The sequence below is a fragment of the Bombus terrestris genome, chromosome 16 (genome assembly GCF_910591885.1).
Source record: "Bombus terrestris chromosome 16, iyBomTerr1.2, whole genome shotgun sequence".
Lineage (NCBI taxonomy): Eukaryota > Metazoa > Arthropoda > Insecta > Hymenoptera > Apidae > Bombus > Bombus terrestris.
The window spans coordinates 6,304,574-6,321,846 of record NC_063284.1 but is presented as its reverse complement, the minus strand read 5'-3'; the positions used below and the strand labels follow the sequence as shown (position 1 = coordinate 6,321,846).

The 17,273-nt window shown below is 29.0% G+C and overlaps 4 protein-coding genes across 5 annotated transcripts; 2 read left to right on the top strand and 2 right to left on the bottom strand.

The window, feature by feature from the left end:
• The first annotated feature begins 1,572 nt into the window (after window positions 1-1,572).
• LOC100647998 (ras-related protein Rab-8A) lies at window positions 1,573-8,269 on the top strand. Of its 2 annotated transcripts, XM_003401712.4 has the most exons (5): window positions 1,573-2,077; window positions 4,058-4,118; window positions 4,388-4,733; window positions 5,237-5,239; window positions 6,042-8,269. In XM_003401712.4, exons 1-5 carry the CDS (start codon window positions 1,954-1,956, stop codon window positions 6,138-6,140), a joined length of 633 nt encoding a protein of 210 aa, XP_003401760.1. In that variant the 5' UTR covers window positions 1,573-1,953; the 3' UTR covers window positions 6,141-8,269. The 2 variants fall into 2 exon arrangements, with proteins under 2 accessions (XP_003401760.1, XP_003401759.1); XM_003401711.3 differs by lacking the exon at window positions 5,237-5,239.
• A 647-nt stretch (window positions 8,270-8,916) lies between these two features.
• LOC105666638 lies at window positions 8,917-10,270 on the bottom strand (the record flags this gene model as incomplete). The annotated part of the gene is made up of 3 exons (XM_020867286.2): window positions 8,917-9,021; window positions 9,136-9,370; window positions 9,924-10,270. Coding segments are annotated over 3 exons (687 nt in total), but the record flags the coding sequence as incomplete, so codon positions are not given.
• Window positions 10,271-11,264: 994 nt separating this feature from the next.
• LOC100645103 (protein CLP1 homolog) lies at window positions 11,265-13,105 on the bottom strand. Its single transcript, XM_048413535.1, has 3 exons — window positions 12,699-13,105; window positions 11,516-12,573; window positions 11,265-11,424 (listed from the first exon to the last, which is right to left on the bottom strand). The coding sequence occupies exons 1-3, from the start codon at window positions 12,795-12,797 to the stop codon at window positions 11,313-11,315; spliced, it is 1,269 nt and encodes a 422-aa protein (XP_048269492.1). The 5' UTR covers window positions 12,798-13,105; the 3' UTR covers window positions 11,265-11,312.
• A 1,849-nt stretch (window positions 13,106-14,954) lies between these two features.
• Window positions 14,955-16,324, top strand: LOC100648186 (dolichyl-diphosphooligosaccharide--protein glycosyltransferase subunit DAD1). The gene is made up of 2 exons (XM_003401713.4): window positions 14,955-15,273; window positions 16,133-16,324. The coding sequence occupies exons 1-2, from the start codon at window positions 15,069-15,071 to the stop codon at window positions 16,261-16,263; spliced, it is 336 nt and encodes a 111-aa protein (XP_003401761.1). The 5' UTR covers window positions 14,955-15,068; the 3' UTR covers window positions 16,264-16,324.
• The last annotated feature ends 949 nt before the right edge of the window (window positions 16,325-17,273 follow it).

Genomic DNA, 17,273 nt, shown 5'->3' with positions numbered 1-17,273 from the left:
ATGAAAAATTATTGACATTTATTTAGGTTTGCATGATATATTTCTTACAATGTTTTTATATATGTAAATGAGTTACACAATTGTTAATAAGGAATTTCTCTCATTTATTTAAACATTTTCTTATACTTCGAGAAAATTAATAAAAGTTTTTACTGAAATGTTAATATACATGTACAATACAGAATATACACAAATACTAAATGACAGGTTTAAAAAATTATATTTGTTAAAAATATTGTAATGTATAATACAGTAAGAATTTTGTACACAAACTTTCTGGACTACTTGTAAAAAAAATATAATTTTAGTTAAGCAATCAAAATATCATTAACAATAATACTTTGTGTAATAAAAATATCCTTTTTCAATTAAATGTTGTTTCCTTTTCTATTACTGTTTCCAAAACGTTACTTTTTTGTACATTTATGAAACATTTATATCCTCAGTTAAAATACAGGAATGGAAGATTATAAAAGATGTATTATCATTTTGTTTCGCACTTTGCGTTTTGTTCTGATTCTTGTGATCTTTTAATAACTTCCCTTTTCAAGATCTGTGCTTTTTTCCTTTCTTCCTTAGTTCTTAATCGAGAATTTCTTCTTTCTTCCCTTGTCCTTACACGATTTCTTTTCGATATTGGGTCTGGGACAGCTGTATGAGGTTTTAAAATACTAAAGCACCTTGGCTCCTTCGATTTCAATAATTCTCTACGTTGTTTCTTTGACAATACTGGAGTTGTTGTAGAAACAACGAATAATTCTGAATTATCACGAGCAGCAAAAGAACCTAACCTCTCTTCCAACCGAGAATCCTCCAAGAACTTATCAACGTCTTTCATGTCTACATATTTACGCCATGCTATTTTATTCTTTTTGGAAACTCTACGTTTTTTAGTACTTGCTGCAGTCATCTTATCGTAATTAATAAAATTATATCACGTACTGTTGCACTTAATTTCTAAAAGATAATCTGATTTTCAAATTATTATCTGTTGGTTAGGTTTATATTTAGGTTTCGTAATTAGTGAATTTGTATTTGAAAGATATTCCTGTCCATGAAAAAGGTACATAAGAAAGATAGTCTATATAACATGACATAAAAATTTCTATGAAAAAAATTATGGCTTCAGAAATGTGTCAAAAATAATTTATCTTATTTCTTAATCTCATTGATTTAAAAAATACAAATTCATTACAATGTAATGAAAATTTGAAACATAGAGGGCAACAACTATTCAATTCTTTCAAATCCTAACTTCAAAATTTCAGAAGCTTTTCGTTCTTGATAATGGCATTTCCAATTGTATTGCTTTACAGTGATACGTCACTACATAAGCTTTTAACACTTTCAAGATTTCCAAGTTTTTCAAGAATTTTAGGTTTCAGGGTATCGAATGTTATCCGAATTGATTCGAATTTTGATAGTCTTGAAAAATATTGAATCATTTCGAAACTGAGGTTTGAATGCCCACTATTCTAATAGTCTTCATATAAAATCGCCACAACGTAACTGGTCACATGAAAATCCAGCTTGTTCCCGACACACGTGTTGCGTATGCGTATACACACGCGCGCATCACCTGTGGTGCGGTCAGAAGGCTGGCCACAACAGCAGAGAAAAAGTTGTACTTACCGATGGCTGTCATCGCTTTTTCTGACAGATGTTTTTGCGTGATCTATCACACGAGCTCCACCGTTTCCGAACAGATTCCGCCGATAGTCTCACCTTTAGACCTTTTCTGAACTCAATATTGTTGCGATAGTAGGGAGACAGATTCTAACCGAGTGTGCTCGCTTTTAAGTTTAAAGGGTGCGTCATTGGAATTCCAAGGATCACGATTACGCGAGAGAAGATCGTTTTAAAAAGGGGGCTGAAAGAATAAGACAGGGGAATATTAAAGAAGTGCGAGAAGAGATCACGTGAAATAAAGAGTGTGACTGAGGAACAAAGGGTATGGCGAAGACGTATGATTATTTGTTCAAGTTGTTGCTGATTGGTGACTCAGGGGTCGGCAAGACGTGCGTCCTCTTCAGGTTCTCCGAGGATGCTTTCAACACGACCTTCATCTCGACCATTGGTAAGCATATCCTTTTTTCTTTTCTTTTTCCCAACAGCATTTTCCTTTCTTACTTTTATCCATCTACTTTTGTTTACAAATTTTCAAGTAGTGGTACATATTTTTTCAATGAATATCAATGAATTGACTCATCAAATCTTCATATACAATTGAAAGATTAATTATCAAGAGAATATTTCTCTCAATAATATTTGCTATCTTACAAGTGTAAATTTAGTTGTATATTTGTTTTTTTTTTAAGGATATATTCTTCTAGAAGTTTAATTTAGGTGACCACTGCTTATGCAATGATTATTTAAATACAGTTATTACATTTGTAGAAAGAATTTTCTTTATTAAATGCAGCTGTGTATTTTTATTTTGTAATCTCTATATCCTGAGTTCTTAATTTAGAGATTGCTTCCTTTTGTTTATTAAGATTTATTTATAGAAGAATTTTTATTTGTTTATTTGGTTGTTTACCTTTTAAAGTTTCATACATATATGTATATGTAATATTTATATTTCTATATATATCTATTTAGCTATTTATATGTTTTACGAAATATTTGTGCAACTTCATAAACATTCTTATCTATATGTTTATTTATATACATATACAATAGTTACTGATTTATCTAAGATATCTTTGCTGTGTTTATTTCTTGTTTATTAATGTTTATTTTCAAAACATTCAAAATCTGAATATTAATTTCTTCAGCTTTCATTGTTCCTTAAATTATTTATTATAATTGATGTTCTTTAAAGTACACATATTTTTAATATGTACATTTATATTTGTGTGATTATTTACTTCTATGTTCCTAATCCAGTTCTTACCAATACCAATCATAATACCAATTCAACCACATATCAATGACTTAGGAGAAAAGATTTAAGTAATGAATTAATAGGAATATATTTTGCTATAATAATAATAAAATGTGCAGTAAATTTAATACGTTTCTATGTCAATCAAATTTTTAATCCCATTATGTATTCAAGTAAATGAAAACAGATATTATTACATGAAATAAGATCTATTGGAAATATCGCATTACTTAATGGGCATATATTTTTTATTGTATTATGTTTTTTTTTACATTTATGTAGATATTATTTGTTATCCAAACACGTGGCTTGAAGAAAAGTAAAAATTTAAAAAATAAGTTATATTTTAATATTATTTAATATTGAAAAGATGAGAAAAATTTGATTATATATTTTTTTTATAAATGGTAATTGTCAGTCATAAAATTGTAAGTAAAATTATATCAAGTGTATAAAGTCAGATCAACCAATTATTAAAGCCACCTTACTATGTTTATTTGGACAAAGTATATTTAGCACTTAAAGATTAAAGTAAATATCAATTCTTATTTTTTTCTTAATATGAAAAAATTAATATTAATATTTATTTAATATATCAAATAATGTATATTTAGAAATATAAGATATCATTCAATTTTATCTTTTGAAACTTTTTATATCTCTAATCATTTTATAGATATAATTCTATACAATTGTGTGAAACACCCTATAGAATAGCTTTGTATAGTCATGCAGAATAATAAATTTATGTTGATTTAAATGCATATTCATGCATGTTTAAACATTCATAGCACAACATAGATTCCTTTATTTGTAAATGTAATGCATAATACTTTGTGATTGTTTTAACTTTGATTTGAATCAATCTATAATTAAATTAAAAAAAGGATGTTTTTAAAGAATATATATAGATATTTCAGAATTATACTACAGAAAAACTATAGTTTTTACATTTATTAAAATATACTTGAAATAAATTTGAAATCCAATCTAATTCTTAAAGGCACAAATTTGTAATATTTATTATGTGCAATGTAATATTGTGTAGTATTGTGTTATTTGTAATATTAAGCATATTTTTAACAATTATGATATTATGTAATTTGTTTATTAATTCAATAAATTCTTTTGGCCATTGATTTATGTTACTTATTTATTTCATGCTTCCAGGAATTGATTTTAAAATAAGAACCATAGAATTAGATGGCAAGAAAATAAAATTACAAATATGGTAAGTACTAAGTAGTTAAATCAGATTCTTAAGATTAAAATATTTCATAATATAACTATTAAAATGTAGTAATATAGTATTAATATATAATTTTAATAAGAATGTCACAAATTTAAGATTGAATTACTTTGTTCAAAATTGTTATATTTCAAATATTTTTGTCAAGTAGACTCTATTTCATCAGAAAATCTTTCGAAAAGAAATATGTTTTACTCTATATAATTTTCCTAATATTTATTGGAATAAAATTGTTTTATATGTCTTTAAAGGGATACAGCAGGCCAAGAGAGGTTTCGTACAATAACCACAGCGTATTATCGTGGTGCAATGGGTATAATGCTAGTTTATGATGTAACCAACGAGAAAAGTTTTGAGAACATAAAGAACTGGATTAGGAACATAGAAGAAAATGCCTCTGCAGATGTTGAAAAGATGTTATTGGGCAATAAGTGTGAGCTCACAGAAAAACGGCAAGTTTCAAAAGAACGGGGGGAACAACTTGCTGTTGAATATGGAATAAAATTTATGGAAACCTCTGCTAAGTCCAGCATCAATGTTGAAGAGGCATTTTACACCCTTGCACGAGATATCAAGGCTAAAATGGAAAAGAAACTGGTAAATATCTTTTTTCGATATGCTTCTGCTTTCTTCCTTTGTCTTCTTCTGTAGTTGTAGAGCGATGAAAGGAAAAAAGATATTGATTAATAATTCTTTACTATTATAAGTATAATTAGTTAATAGTAAAAAATATAGAATTGGAAAAATTGACTGAACTTCCTAAAGGAAACTGTTTAAGTGTGTCACATCTAAATTTGAATCGAATAAAAAGTTTAATATATCAGTATATTTTAATCCTATATTTAAAAAATTATAAGAATCTCTATTGTTATAATTATATACTGAAACATGAATTATATACATATATATATGTAATTCTTTCAATGGTAATTCTAGAACTCAATTTTATCATTTTCCAGAAATTAATACTGACTCTTGTTTAAATATAGTTTAGTGGCTTTCACAGATATATTCTAGCAAATAGGTATATACTGATTAACCACCATTTCTTTGTTTCCTGTGTCTGTTTCTCTGTGTTTGGTGCGGGTCTGTCTCGGCAGAAGGTAACTCTTTCTCTCTGTACACATTACATATTTTGCACGACTATTTGTAATTTATCTACATTTAATACTAACACTTAGTACATTGTATCAGAAAGTTAAAAAATAATTCTTTCCTTATTGTCAATACTTTATAAATTATGCTTTCTTCTTAGTTATTTTAAAATATTATTTACTATAAAAGATTTATTCAGATTCTTCTGATTCAATGCCACTAATAATATATTATACTATATATGTATGCGTATTTCACTCTTGTCTATGGTGGAGTGTGTTCTTTTTATCAAACTATGCTTTTGTTATGTAATAGCATGCATATTAAGAACTTATGTGGACATGTTAACACGATAACTGTTTTGTAAATTTCATTTCTTATTATTGCTTTCATATCTACCAACTTATATTCTTTTACTGTTATAGAAAGCCATATAAAAATATATGAATGAATATTTTATAGTAACATATGACACACTTTTAATATCCTTCATAATTCTTCATAATCGATATTGACAAGTACAAATTTTATTTTTGGTGTTTCAAATTATTTGTTATTAATACTTAGACTGTGGATTTGTATGCATTTGAAGATGCAAGAATACACAGGTCTCATAATATGCAAAAATATATAAAATATCCAAATCATAGTATTCTATAATATTTAGCAACTAAAACAATTCCCTAATAAAGTTTCATCTTAATTTTAAATGATTAAAAATCCACATAAACATCCACAGTCTACTTTTATTTAAATAAGTGGTATATTATATGAAATTAGTATCTAACAATGGAATTATTTTGAATACAGGAGGCATCAAATCCACCGAAAGGAGGAGGACATCAATTGAAAGCATCCGAGCCACAAAGGAAGCCACCAAGTTGGCTTGCACGATGCACTATACTCTGACCCATCAGCCGGCATATCCTCGACCGTCACCAACTACTCTTTACCTTCGGTCTCCTTCGCTCGCTGCATGTCGCGAGTACTTCTGTGATTTTACTCCTTGACGGCCACCTTCGTTTCCCTCCGTCGCTGCCGGTCTCTCTTTTTTACTGATTACTCATAGGAGCTCTTTTTATCCTGGAGGAGAAACTGTCTTTCCCCTCATCCTTTCCGAAAAGAAATTAAAAGACCAAAAAAAAGTAAAAAAAAAAAAAAGAAAAAAAGAAACAAAAAAGGAGAAGAAGAAGAAAAAAAGGCACATTCAAAAGAGAATTTCCCGAAGGAAACGAATCGCGAATTGTGATAATTTTTGATAATTTTTTAACGACGCTCGAATACCACCTCGTAAGTCACATCGTTTCTACTTGTCACGTTTCATAACGAAATATTAGGAGTGCAATTGATCGAGCAGTCTTTAGAATGCTTACGCTGTGTAAAATTGATATACTGTCGAAGAAGGATAATCTTAACTTCTCGACCAGTCAATGAGCAATCTAGAAAATAAATCAATTTTTAGAATTGCGCGTCGTAAATAACGTGTAATTCTGCTTTTCGTTTATCATGCGATTCATTTACATACGTTGTAAGCTTTGCTATAAATGAGGATAATAACGACGATAAGCTGTAAGTTGGCCATCCGTAGAAACAACAATAAATCGTTGATTTGTTTTTAACGCGTTAACTTATAGTGGCTCATGAAAGTTTTCTAATAATTACTGCAGAACTATTTTGTGAATATATCACGTGTAATGTACGAAACTTTTTGAAATTTTGTTGCCACTGTAATGAGACACGATTATCGTGATTATAATAGTAAAATTTGAAATCGATTCGAAAGTGTATATAGAAATTTCAAGATATTTATTACAAATATACAGTTAGTGAAAAATTAGTACACAGCATGAATAGTCGTCTTAAACGTAAGTAAGTGATAAAGATGAACTCTCTAAACATAGAGAATTATTAATATAATGCATAATTGACTGTTTAAATACTTTTGTGACCTCTGTAAAATATATGCTTCTACTACCTTATAGCTTCTATGTACATTTGCAAATTTATTTCTTTATCAATATAATCATGCTATTTAGGTTTCATTACAGTACTAATAAAATTTCAAGATGTTTCCTACAACACACATAATATACCCATAAAAGGTTTTTGTAAATATCTGAATACTTTCATGAGCTACTGTATATTTTGAAAATCTCTGTTCTCGTTTAAACGGCCGTTCGATATTCAGCAATTTTGCTTCTATCGTATTAAAATTTGGCTGTATTAAATCAATATAGATAAACATGAAAAATGTAAGATGTTTTTATATATTTATGTTCAGATGCTATGCATACGAAGTTTCTCCTCCACGTTTTAATTAATCAAGGGGTACGATTTTTTAACACATATTTTTTGCATTCGCTTTATTTAATTTAGTGAAAAAAGAGAAACAAAAGGAAGTAAACAAGAAAGAGAAAATAAAAGGAAGAAATTTCTCTCCGGCCAACGCATGAGAAATCTCTTCTTTTTTCGAAAAGCATTTTAAAGCTATTTCTTTATAAGACATTGTAAAAGCAAGATAAAAAAGAAGGGAGATGCGAATAGGTGAACAATGGGCGGTCATTTTTTATATATAAATATAAATATTTATATAGATATATATATACATGCATATATATCTATATACACATCGTCAAGTTAGCTTTTTCACCGGATCGAAGAAGAATTCCTCATTTTATTAATTCAATAATTAGTGCAAATTCAGAACTTGAAAAAGAAAGAAAATAAGACAGGAAGGCTCTTTCAATATTTTTGATTTAAACTCTCTTTATTCCTCCCGTTCTCTCTGTTGTTGAAGAAATAAGAAAAAAGGAAAACGAGAAAAAAATGGATAAAATAAGTAATACAAAAAAGATGGATCACGGATTTCGTCTTCGTTTGAAACGCTTGTTGTAATAGTTTTCTTTTTCCAAAGAAACAGAGGGTTCTCTTTTTTTTTGTTTCTTGTTTCCTAAGAACGAGAAAAAAGGGATTCCAATCTGTTTCCACTTATATACTTAAAATATACGATTATTATAATACATTTTATATTAATCCTATTCGTCTATTTTTATTGTTATAACCCGCCTTTCCTTTGATATCGCGACACGATCAATTTTTTAATTGTCAAATGTTATCGATTAATTGCGAATAATGATAATAATGATAATAATAATAATGTTACACGATTCCGTTTATACTGTTATTGATATTATTTATATAATTACGACTCAGCGTCGACGGTGACTTTTTTTTATATCTAGTATATATAAACGTAGTGCTATTTAAAGAAAAAAGAAACTATGCGTCGCATACGAACAATATTTTTCTCTTTTCGTTTTAAGAAACTTTTCTTTCATGGTCAACTACTGTAATAAAGAGATCGCTGGAAAGCTTCCAGTTTTAGTTTTTAACAAAATGGAACAAATTGAAAATGGCAACGAACTAATGGCTAATTTTTTCCTTACAATTTCAAACTGCTTCAATGCAAGGATGGTGTTGTATATACAAAATTATTAGTAATTTTTTAACATGTTTTATAACGATAAGCAATGTAATTTTATTTTGAAATATTTTATCAAGTCGATATAAACCTACTTATCAGATATCATTATCAGATGTATTGAGAAACTGAAATGAAATAAATGTTGGTAATCATCGACTTGATTAACTTCATTCATTAGAATTGTTTTCATTATTGTTATATTTATGTTAAATTTGTGGACAGCTCATTGAGGATTCTGTCCAATTTTTCTTCAAATGGTACAGGATCTTGCATTTTTGTTTTGAAATTTGTTAACATTTCTTTCAGCTGAAAAATATAGATTAATAACACAAATACAATACATGATATAGTTAAACATTTTTAGTATTATGTAACTTTTTATGATACTAATAATGCAAAAGAATAATATAATCTATATACCTTGAAACATAAATTTTCCATTTCTGGATGTAATATACTATCATTAGGTAATTTGTTGAATTCATTAACAGAAAAAGCAGTTAGTTTATGTTGTAATTCTCTTATATTTGCTTTGTTTCTTGTATTAATTGCATGAGAACAGAGACCAAAAGTTTGCAATCGTCTGTTTAATTGAATTGCAGCTTTGCTACTTTCTAATAAATATTGCTGTTCTTTTGCAATCTTGGCAATATTTCTAATTTAAATAAACAAAGATTATTTTCAAACTAATATCGTAATTAATAATAAATAAATGATTGATACATGTAAAGTTTTTATAAATAATATTCATTTCATACAAATAAATATTTACATATTGATATATTATTATAATTTTAATGATATTTTTTACTATTTAATATAAGTAAAGAACTTTAAAAGTCTCTAAAATTACTTGTAAATTATATAATATTTTAAACAAATAAGATATCGTATCGTAAATAACTCTTACAAAACCTCAAGAAGATAACTTAATCTTTAAGAGATAATTGATAAGAGTAAAGCAAATGCTAAGCCCATTTCACACCTTTTCTTATCAAACTACGATTCCTTTTATAGAAAATAAGTATTTTAAAAAAAAAGTATTTAAAATATAAATAACAATAATTTTTTAAAAATGATTTCTAGAATAATAGTACAATAAAACTTTTATAGAAATTTACATATCAATATTAGCTGTGATTTTCTGATAATCATTCTTTAGTTCTATTAATGATTGCTCTAGCTTCTCTTTTTGTCAAATTTCCCGCCGTAATATATTTTCCAAACTCGTGACTTTTAATTTCACTTTCGCGGCTTCTGTTTGGCAGGATAGAATTTCTTTTTTTAAAACATCACTCTCTTTAAGCAAGGTTTCATAATTCATTGACAAATTCGAGTAATCAATTTTATTATGCATATTTTCCTCCTCCAATCGGACAATCGTTTCTGATGCCAATTTTAAACGAATTTTTAATTCGTTCGATATTTTTTGTTCATTTTGCAATAGATGATCTTTCGAACAAAGTTCTTCGCGTAACAATAAACATTCTTTTTCTAAATTACTCAATTCCTTCTGAAAAAATGTTATTAAATGTTCATTGCAACAATTCTTATTTTAACTTCTTTCACATATTGATTTTATTTTCTTTTGATTTAAAAATATGTCAGATATAAATTTTCTATAAAAGAGTATAAAAATGGTGTCTACTGTATTCTGTTGATGTTCATAAATTATCTCGCGAAATTTCTTCTCAAAGTGAGAAATATCTGGTATATTAGATCGGACGATTTCCATATCTCTTCGGTTTTAATCATTAAAGAATTAATTTGAATTATAATTTGATTATATAGTTTGTTTCGTTCTATAAAATAGCAAAAATTGTTACAAAACAGCTCGAAGTTTGAAATACTACTACATCATCTTGAATAATCGATCTATCGAACTTACAAGACATAACAAAAACTGAGGAATCGCCAATTGGTGCGTTCGCTGCATGTGTATTCAATGCTTTAGATTAATGATAAAATAGTCCCAAAAGGCTCGCATGGTACTATATCTTTGAAAAGTTATGTTTTTGGTACAGCAATTTCTTATGTTTTTAATGTTTTTATTGCAATTTCCGTTTGTAAAATTGTAAGAATATATAGGAATACTATAATAAATAAAAATAATAAAAAATTTATCAACATAAATTGTAAAGATTTAACATTAAAAAAACTTAATATTAATATTAAAGGAATTTATAAAGTAAAATAAAAAAAGCTTATTGATTTTTCGAAAATAAAAGGCCATGCACTCAAATCTTTTTGGGTTTGTTTCACCATCAACCTAAAGCGTCTAATGCACGTACAGCCAACTCATTAGAGATTTCACAGTTTTTGCTATCTCATTGTTAGTTTTATCTGAATGCATATTTTTTCGGGTTTCTTACAACTCTAATAGGACTGTACATTGATATTTAGGTCTCATTTTGCTAAGCCACCCTGTATAATGAATTTTTCGAAATGTTCATTTATCTACATTATACAACCAGAGATTATATTTTATTATAATATCCTACTATAATGATTTAAAAATTAATTCTTGCTGTATTAAAAAAAACACACACTTTTTAATAGAAAATTTATTAAACTCGTTAAATATTTCCTATAAAAAGTTAATGACTATCCATAAATTGTATATCCGAAAGTAATAAAACTGTATTTGGCAATGGTCTTGGCTGTGGACTCAGAACTGTAAATGTTTGTCTGTCAACATCAACATTGGTTCTATAAACAAAACAAAAATAAATTATATAGTTAATATAAAGCTCATATAAATTATTTTCATTTAAAGCATTTTACTTATAATAATTCTTACACGCAGACAAATCCAGCCACATTAGTTTGCACTACGTCATCTTCTGGTGAATCAGCAAATGAAACAGATAATAGATGATGAAGAAGATTTGGTCCAGGTGTAACAGCTACTAATTTTGTTAAATTATCTTCTGCCTTCATTCCAAGAGGCATACAAGATGCAGGAAGCACTGGAGCTCCAATTTTGTATAATCTAGCCTCACTCCATTTCACTTCAAAACTGTGTGGATAAAGTGGTGTCCTAGAACCATAGAAATATTCCCTGACACCTTGGTCTCTGGCTTCTGTCCTTTGAGTTTGACTTCTTTCCACAACTCCACCACTTTTTGGAAGGAATACAACTTTAACAAAGTCTGGCATATCTCTAACAAGTTCATTGTACAATCTCTCCTGATCCAATACTAGAATTGCGTCTACTTCAAAAGCCTGAGCAGCATGTGTCAACAATTTATATCCATCTCCTTTTACCCAACCACAAGTGTTTATTACTATTCCTGAAACTCTGGCTTTTTTATTTGCTTGAAGTCTATCAGAACAAACTTCTGCGAGGCGTGTTACAAGAAGATTATAAAGAGCAACATTAGCTTGTGGAGTTTTATGTCCAAAGTGAAAGACTAATGGTGCCTGCTGACTGAAACCATCAACAACATTTGATGGACGTTCAACTAATAGTGCTCCAACAGTACCTGGTATTGCTATATGACCTTGACCAACATCCAAGTCTACAAAAATTGGCCTACGACCCATCCTAACTGCATAATTTAATAAAAGTCTACATAGAGTTGATTTTCCTACATCACAAGGACCAACAACCATTGTTATAGGACCCCTAGTGTCTTCTTTCTCTGCAGCTTCCCTGAGTCTTTCCATTGCAGCATGACAATTTAAATAAAGACCCATTGGGGTCTCTTTGGCTACATAACTAACGTCAGTTTTTCCAACTAACTCTACTGTACAACCTTGCCAAGTAAATACAGCTACTTTAGCACCAGCAGTAAATTCATATTTTTTGCCTTTCACTAATTCTGTACCAAAAACTTCAGCTAATCCACTCTTTAACTAAAAAGAAGATTAATATAATGTTATGATATAGTTACAAAAGATGGAAATGAAATTAAATACGCGATGGAAATAAATAATATAATATAATATAATACAAAGTACACGAAAGATATAATACATACCTCTAACGAAACTTTTTCATTTTTTGTTTCAACTTCAAATCGTAATTCACAATCTGGATCTAATTTAAATTCCTGTATTTGCGTTTTTTCGTCTGTCATTTTGTGAACATAAATTATATTCAATTATTACATACCTTTATATCATGTTTACCCTAACCTCTATATTAACATTTGGCAATGTTTCTAACACTTAAATATAGTACTAAAAATGAATAGTACTAGGAATGGAGAAATATTTTATAGTTTCTCATATAATTATTTATAATGATCGATTAGTTTGGATAATTTGAATTTAAGCAATTTTTTATTTAATGAAATTGGAACAAAATTACTAATTTTTAGAAACCCTAACCGCTAACCTATGATGTTATTGTGGCGGTATAAAATTGCCGTGCGCAACTTCAATCGAATCTGGAAGCGAGAAGTTAACGACCGCGAATATTTAGAAACAGAATCGCTTTCCAACATTCGAGGAGTATGGATGTATGAGATCATGTCGTTGTATATTAAAATCTCTAAAAATCTATAAATAAAGGGTGTATAAAAATCATGTCGTGCAACGAATAACCCCCATAATTTGTCGAACATCACTGACTGCTAAGTGTTTGAATGTAATTTAATAATAACTTATTTGTACTTTAAAGTCATGTATATTTACAAACTGGTAGTTGTACTCTTATTTCTAATCTCTTACACTATATTATATTCTTATATTGAATTCTTAGTTGATATATTATATTGCTATTTTATTGCTATTTATATTATAAATTCCATATTAATTCCATACAAAACATTATTTATTAGATGTTTATGATATTATTGTGAAGATTAATTTTTCTAATTCTTTTAATGATGAATTTAGTTACTTTCATTTCATTAAAATCCAATTTTGATAAGTTGAGCATTAACGTGATAAAGTTCAAAACCAATTTTTGAAGAAATATAGATATGTCGGGTTCACGTTATGATTAGGGTTATGATTAGAGGCATGAAACAAATCTTCATTTGGATTAGACATTATTGTTATGCAATAGAGGAGATATTTACTAATGCCAATATGATTATTACAGAATTTGACAAGTAACCGTGGTAATTAGATACTCGAGAGCCTAATGACAATGATCCTAGGTTTAATAACGAATCCGCGGTCAACGGGACAACGAAATGCGTTTTCTTCCAAAGTCCAAGTTGTACTCAACTTTCTTGTCTACGGTACAAGTATTACTGAACTAATTCTTTGTTAAAACATAGAATATCCACCGAGCGTAAAGACACTATGTAACTCGCTAATGCGACATCACTAGAGAATGACTTTCCATCGCGATGGTGCTGCAGTGGAAAACTATTATAGTTTCCCCATGCAGCATCATCGTGACGTAAAGTCAGTCGTTTGACGCCTGTTCGAATTGATAGTTGGTAGTTGGCAGCAACCACTTTTTCTTTTCTTTTCTTTTCTTTTTTTTTTTTTTTTTTACGTGGGGAAATCCTCTCGGACGCCCTGCCCCCTTCTGGGTGGCGACAGGGTAGTGTCGGATTCAAACCTACTAAAACCCCACGGTGGTCTTCCTGACGCTTCGCAGAAGTGGCCCGGGTTCTCTTACGAAATCCTGCCGGAACACTTCTTCGTCTTCTTGCTATTTGTTATTAAGGGAGGCGTCCTTGTCTTGACATGAGCCGCTAGGGGGGGAGGGGAACCACAAACCCCCTAACGCCTCTTCCCCGTACCGTCGTGCAAGTCCGGGGAAGGCCCAGACCCTCCTCGGCGTGACGGCTCCTTAAACGCACCTAGGGCGGCAGTGGTGGTGGTTCCGCAACCCTGCGGCGTGCAGGGTCCCTTGGGTACGGCAGCCTGACAGGATCCTGTCTCTTCTTCCTATCCCGCTCCGCTCGCTCCTTCACGCGCATAACTTGCTTCGCAGTAGGAGCGAACGGCGATGAACTCCTGGTGCCCCCTCAGCATCGCCCCGACGACGGGGAGATGACCAAAATTTACCACGTTTACAAAGTTACCAAGAAGACCAAAAGTTTAATCACTGAATTATACAAGCTCACTACAAATATCTGCAAAAATATTAAGTTAATAAATTAAAAACCCTTACTAATAAGTATTACTTATTTTAAAAAGTTTGGAAGTTTATCTTTTTAAGAATAGCATAATTGGATGTTTCGAATTTAAATCATCGATTCTTTTGCACGCAATATTGCTCGAATCGATAGGTCTGTTTATCGAATCGGCCATACATACGTATTTATCAGTTATATTGTGCGCAACTTCGGAACGTGCCACGCATGCACGCTATATGATACGCGCATACTAAAGTCGAAGTACGATCTAACCTAACACTGAACGTCAAAAAATTTTTGAACGACATGACTGCGTTAAAAGTTATAGCGAAATTTTGGCAAGAGTACACAAAAAGTACGCCAAAAAAACTTAAAATAATAGATGCTTATCTACTTTATGTGTTTTTAACGGGTGTCATACAATTCGTATATTGCTGTCTGGTCGGCACATTCCCTTTCAATAGTTTTCTCAGTGGATTTATTTCCTGCGTTTCCTGCTTCGTTCTTGGAGGTATTATCACTAATCATATTTATATATGTTCAAATTTTTAACTTATGTTTATTAAAATTTTAATGTAGGATAAGTTTATGTAGTTGTAATATTATCAATACTGATGATTATTTCTTTCTTTTTTAATTTGATTGACTTTTTAATAACAGTAATATTAATTATTTTAATTTTATAAATCTCTTTCTATAGTTATAAATATTGTAAGTTATTAAATATTGTAGAAATAATTGTATAGTTTCGATATCATAATCCATTTATTATATCATTTGTTAAATTTTAAGTTGTTATCATATAAAGCATATTGTTAAATTACCTTTCCAATTATCTTAATATTAGTAGTTAGCTAAGAAAGTAAGAATTGCAATTTTATTTAAAAAATATTATATATTAATTTATCATTTCTTTCTTTGATTATATTCGGCATATGATGAATATTTACTTTTACTGCATAACTATATATTTTATCTTTCCTTTAATGGGAAGTACAGCGCGTAACACATAAATATTTGTTATATTTTATTAGTATCTTGTCCCATAGGACTAAGTGAGTAATAGAAATTATTTTGTATATTAATGAAGTTTTTAATGCAATATTTAAAAAATCTCATGATTTGCTATGTAATTTTTTTTTTTTTTGTTTTATTTATTACATTCCTCTTTATAAGTTTTATAAATTCTTATATTAGAAAGATATGCAATATAAATTATTAGTAAAATAAATATGAAGTTAGTATATAGGTATTTTTTTTCAATAAAGTATAGTAAATGTATTAAGTTTAATCTATTAAATCATACAAGTAATTATGTTAACAATCGTTAATGGATATGTTTTAATTATTTCTTCTTCCATGTATTTCAGTTTGCTTACGGTTACAAGTGAATCCCCAGAATAAAAATCAATTTCATGGAATAAGTCCAGAGAGAGGATTTGCAGATTTTATTTTTGCACATGTAATTCTACATATTGTTGTTATGAATTTCATTGGTTGAAAATGAAAAATGAGATTTTACTTGTAAAATTTTGTAATAAACTACTAAAAGCATTATTATATTCGAATCTATTATTAAAAATACCTTATTTCAAAAATGATAGAGAAACGAAATTAAAATTCATTTATATTAATCGTAGATTTTTGCAATAAATGATAAAACTTTTTTCTTTGCTTCAAATATAACCTTTTTTACTAGTATACATAAATAAATGATGTTTACAACTGATAAAAGTAATCAAATACAGAATATTCATTTTTAAATAAAATAATAGTGTTTCATATTAAAAAACATACTCTCAATATATTCTTTTGTACTTAATAAAACTAAAATTAATAATAGAAATAACAACCATTTGTTATTAAAAATATTAGGTGATTTTATCCTGTATTCGAATAAAAAAGAAATATATGAAAAAAGAAAAATATTACCTTCGACAATACATTCTAATTATTATCAGTCCTCTAATCCACCGATGAGTATATAATTCACAACCAGTCGATGTCGATTAGATCAAAATCTTTTCTTCTACTCTTAAGAATAGTGACTTTCTTACGAATAGAAAAATAGGATTTCAAAGAAAATCTTAAAAAGCAGAAATTATTAAATTGTTAAAAAATATTTTCCTTTAACCGTTTTAGTGCCAGGGGTTTTTAAGAATCCGTGTCCGATTGTGCCATGCAGCGCGATAGCGCTTCGTTCATTTATTTGCGACAAATACCGATCGCGCTGCTCTTATTTTTTGTCGAAATATGCCGCTCGGCGCACTTGCGCTTCATTTCTCATCAGTCATATCAGAAACGTTATATCAAACACTCAAAAGTTTGTGAAATATTCGTGTTTTACGTTTTGTTTGCGTGATAACATTGTATAATACAGGATTTGGTTTTCAAATTCAAGTGGTAATTTATACATTAGTTTTTTTTTAATTAACACGTTCGTCGCCGCGTCACCTAGATATGGGTGACGGGTATACTTTCATTACCGGTATAAAACGATCGGATTTAATT